Here is a 3802-nt window from a genome sequence, read left to right on the forward strand (position 1 = left end):
CTACCTGTCCACGATGACTGCAATATTCATTTAAATTTAACTTATTTTGGCTTTGCGGACGACCACAGGCAACGGCATCGGCCACGACGCACAGCACGCACCGCAACGCACGCACGGCACGCACCACAACCAACACACACACACACAGATAATGTCCAGATCATTTCCAGATGTAGTTTCGGGAGAATTTTGTTTTTTTGTTTCAATCCTGGTTTCACACGATTGGCAGGAGAAATATTTTTGTACCTTGCCCACAGCGAGTCCTTTTTTACTGATGTGAAAATATGAAATAACCTTGAGTTATTTTTATTTTCAGTTGAGCTGTGACTCTATAAAGTGGCCTGATGCACATGTTTTCTCACAGTCCAAAAGTATGAGATGATTTTACTTAGTGGCATTTATGTGTCATTGACTGACAATGTTTTTATGCTTTTCTTCCTTATAACCACCATTAATAAGTTTCTCCTTTGTGGAGCTTAAAATATACTAGTTCTCATTTTAGCATGATGTGGTAATCTCTGACCACAAAATAAAATAAAAGCAATATGAAGGCTACAAAAAACTATATTAGTCAGTTGTGGTATGTAATGTCAGTCTGTAAAAGGTTGTTACAGTTTGCATTTCTACAAGAATGCTCTGATATTCCTTGCAAAGCAGATGCGTGCTGTTGATCATTGAATTCTAGATGAATCAATAAGCCCCTTAACCCTACAGAGTAATCCTCTTCTAAAGCAATACATACATACAATGAAATGGGAGAGAACCTCTTTCCATCAAAGTTTAATTATGAAAAAATCATTCAGGATAAGCCATGCTTTCTACAGTTGTATTTTCTGAAGATGTGGTCCAAATCACTTTATTTCAGTTGGGTGTAATTAAATGGTAAATGGACCTGTACTTGTATATTGTAATAATAAGGTTTAAAGACATTAATATGGCTTCACAAAACCATCTCACCCCAAGGTCCATGCTATCACACACACACAGTCACACAGTGTATTGAGATTGTTTTGTCAACTAGTGTCTGCAAGGTTAAGAATGAACCTTCAACCTCTGCATTTACATTTTCATTTGAAATTACACCAAAATAATTAAAATCAAAAGCTAGCTAAAGTTTAAAATCATCAGAAATGTCAAACTTCACTTCATAGTTTCTCTTTCATTTGACATAATTCAAGTAAAATAGATTTAGGTCAAAGGCTTTGTTTTGCAGCTGAACAGAGATGTGTTATTGGCATCATGAACATAAAAATATTAGTCCTTCCAAATGAATGAACATCAGTAACAGTGAAATGAATCTGTCTCCACTGACTGTATTGTAATCTGATGAAAGCATTTACCTGTCACTCTGTGTTAGTTTCATTATGTTTGTGGTATTATGGAAACAATTTGCTTGATTTTTTAAAAAACTTTAAGCACACAATCATTAGTTTTTATATTGACTCCACTCTACTCTCTTTCCAGCTGTTGAAGAAGAATCCAGCCCAAAGACTTGGCTCCAGTAAACCAGACTGTGCTGATATCCAGGTAAATAACTGCAGTGACTTTCTCACCTTTCACTGGAGTACTGTGCATCATCAAGTATAAAAGCAAACTCAGATACACAATAGGAGCTATACAGGAAAATCAAACAGACAGACTGGTTAGGCTGTAACATGAGATAATATTATGTTCGACTGTGTCATATCACAGAGTACAGGCACTGAGGCAACCAAATGCAGGCTAGCATCTAACCAGAAGTCCAAAAAGCAGTAGTAATGAATAAATGTATAGATAACGGTTGCCTATCACCGAGGTGCAGAGTTCATTAAGCTGGCGACATGCTCAACCTCTGTCCCTCTAAAACTGATGGAGGTGTGCGTTCAGTCTTTGGTCTTAAGTCTACAACAAGCTCTTTGGTTTTCTTAGCGTTGAGGACCAGTTTATCGTTGCACCACACCGTCAGGTTCTGGACCTCCCTGTATCCTGACTCATTGTTGTCAATGAGGCAAACCACAGTTGTATTGTCTGAAAACTTGATAATGATATTGAATAGGGATCAACCAGTATGTTTATTAATGGCCCATACAGACACCGATTATTAGTAATCCAGCGAACAGATAACCAATCAGAAAGCCCTGTTGGACACCGGTGTTCACGGTGAGAGCTCTGTTGGTTAGGAAGTCCAGTATCCAGTTGCAGAGGGAGGTGTCAGTGCCAAGGTCCCCGATCAGTTTTGAGGGGATGATGGTGTTGAATGCTAAACTGAACTCAATGAATAGGTGTTGCTATTGTGCACTTCATGATGGTGGGAGTGAGTCCAACAGAGCGGGAGTAGTTTAGGCTCGCTGCAGTGGACTGTTTTGGCACGTGCACGATTGGAGATGGCTCTGTAGCAAGTGGGGACAGTTGCTTGGGCCAGTGAAAGGTTGAAGATGTCAGACCTCCATCAGCTGCCCAGCACAGACCCTGAGCACATCAGGGATACCATCAAGGCCGGCAGCCATACGTATAGTAGCATGCATGTCGATGGGGTAGAGTGTGAGTGTAAAATGCTTGTTAGAAAGGCCGACATGGTCTTAGTGCCATTTAAAGGATGTGCAATATACAGCATTGAGGGGACAGGAGTGGCTTTACTTTTAGGTGAGAAAAAGTCTGGTTGAGTAGAAAACTTTTGAAGGCTGTGGTTAAATTGCTGCCAAAGTAGAGCTTGGTGTTCAGGGACTCACGTTCATTCAGCTGCAAATGGGGGCTATAGAGAATATATAATTAGCCCTTTTGTGCCACTGCAGAAACATCCGTTCTTCAGGCACGTCAACTGGGATGACCTGCTGAGCAAGAGAGTGGAGCCGCCATACAAGCCACAGCTGGTGAGTCATCAGTTGTCATTTGGTGCCCATTATGTTGTCCAATAGCTTGTTAAGTCGGTATTATGTTTGTTACTCTCGGCTAGCTAGTTAACACAGCAAACATCTTGTTTATGTTGCCAAACCTCTCACTGTCTTTTGTTACATTCTTACACAACTGCACATTTCTATACACCTTAATAAATCCTAATACAACTTTGTTTTTTGGCTCCCATCTGGCTCTCTCTAGCAATCGGATGAGGATGTGAGCCAGTTTGACACCAGGTTTACCAGGCAGACGCCAGTGGACAGTCCAGACGATAGCACACTCAGCCACAGCGCAGAGCTCGCCTTTGCTGTGAGAGAACAGTCTTTTTTCCGCCAGTTCACCGGAAATGAAATCTCACTTTTAATTCCAGTGATTAGTCAATGTCTACTTCAGTGCACTGCTGTCCCATCTTGTAACTAATAATACAGAAGTTAGATTATAAGTTACCTAAGCAACATTGTAATAAAACAAGAAACACCTGTTTTAATGAGGAATCCAGTGACATGCTAACGTCATCCATCTATGATTGACTGTCCTGAAGGAATGATCATTTTCCAACAGGGTTTCACCTACGTTGCTCCGTCGGTCCTAGAAAGTCTAAAGGAAGGCTTCTCATTCGAACCCCGAACACGACCTGTACGTCGACACAACAGCAGCCCACGCACACCCATCAGGTAACACACACACGTCACTTTTTCTTTAGCTGTATAGCTTTTTACTGTATGTAATTCAGTTGGTATGTGGTTAGGGGTCCATAATTGTTTATTCTTGGTTCGCCATTAGCCACCAAGGTAGCAGCTAATCTTCCTGGGGTCCACACACAACAAACCATACATACAGACAAGAAATATAACACGCATAAAAAGTCAGTAGAGGAACTTGAAACACTGGTTTACAAATGGTAAATGGTAAATGCACCTGTACTTGT

The 3802-nt window shown here is 40.8% G+C and overlaps 1 protein-coding gene across 1 annotated transcript in view; it reads left to right on the forward strand.

Moving 5' to 3' along the window:
- The window catches only part of LOC118326714 (ribosomal protein S6 kinase beta-2-like), a gene marked incomplete in the record, with an annotated part of 14167 nt that overhangs the window by 5761 nt on the left and 4604 nt on the right, over positions 1-3802 (forward strand). Inside the window, 4 exon segments of the mRNA XM_035659756.1 lie at positions 1465-1527; positions 2772-2849; positions 3076-3183; positions 3436-3548. Coding sequence (XP_035515649.1) covers positions 1465-1527; positions 2772-2849; positions 3076-3183; positions 3436-3548 — 362 coding nt within the window.

The sequence above is a fragment of the Morone saxatilis genome, unplaced genomic scaffold (genome assembly GCF_004916995.1).
Source record: "Morone saxatilis isolate NCDOM2014 unplaced genomic scaffold, NCSU_SB_2.0 Contig17, whole genome shotgun sequence".
NCBI classification, from domain to species: Eukaryota; Metazoa; Chordata; class Actinopteri; family Moronidae; genus Morone; species Morone saxatilis.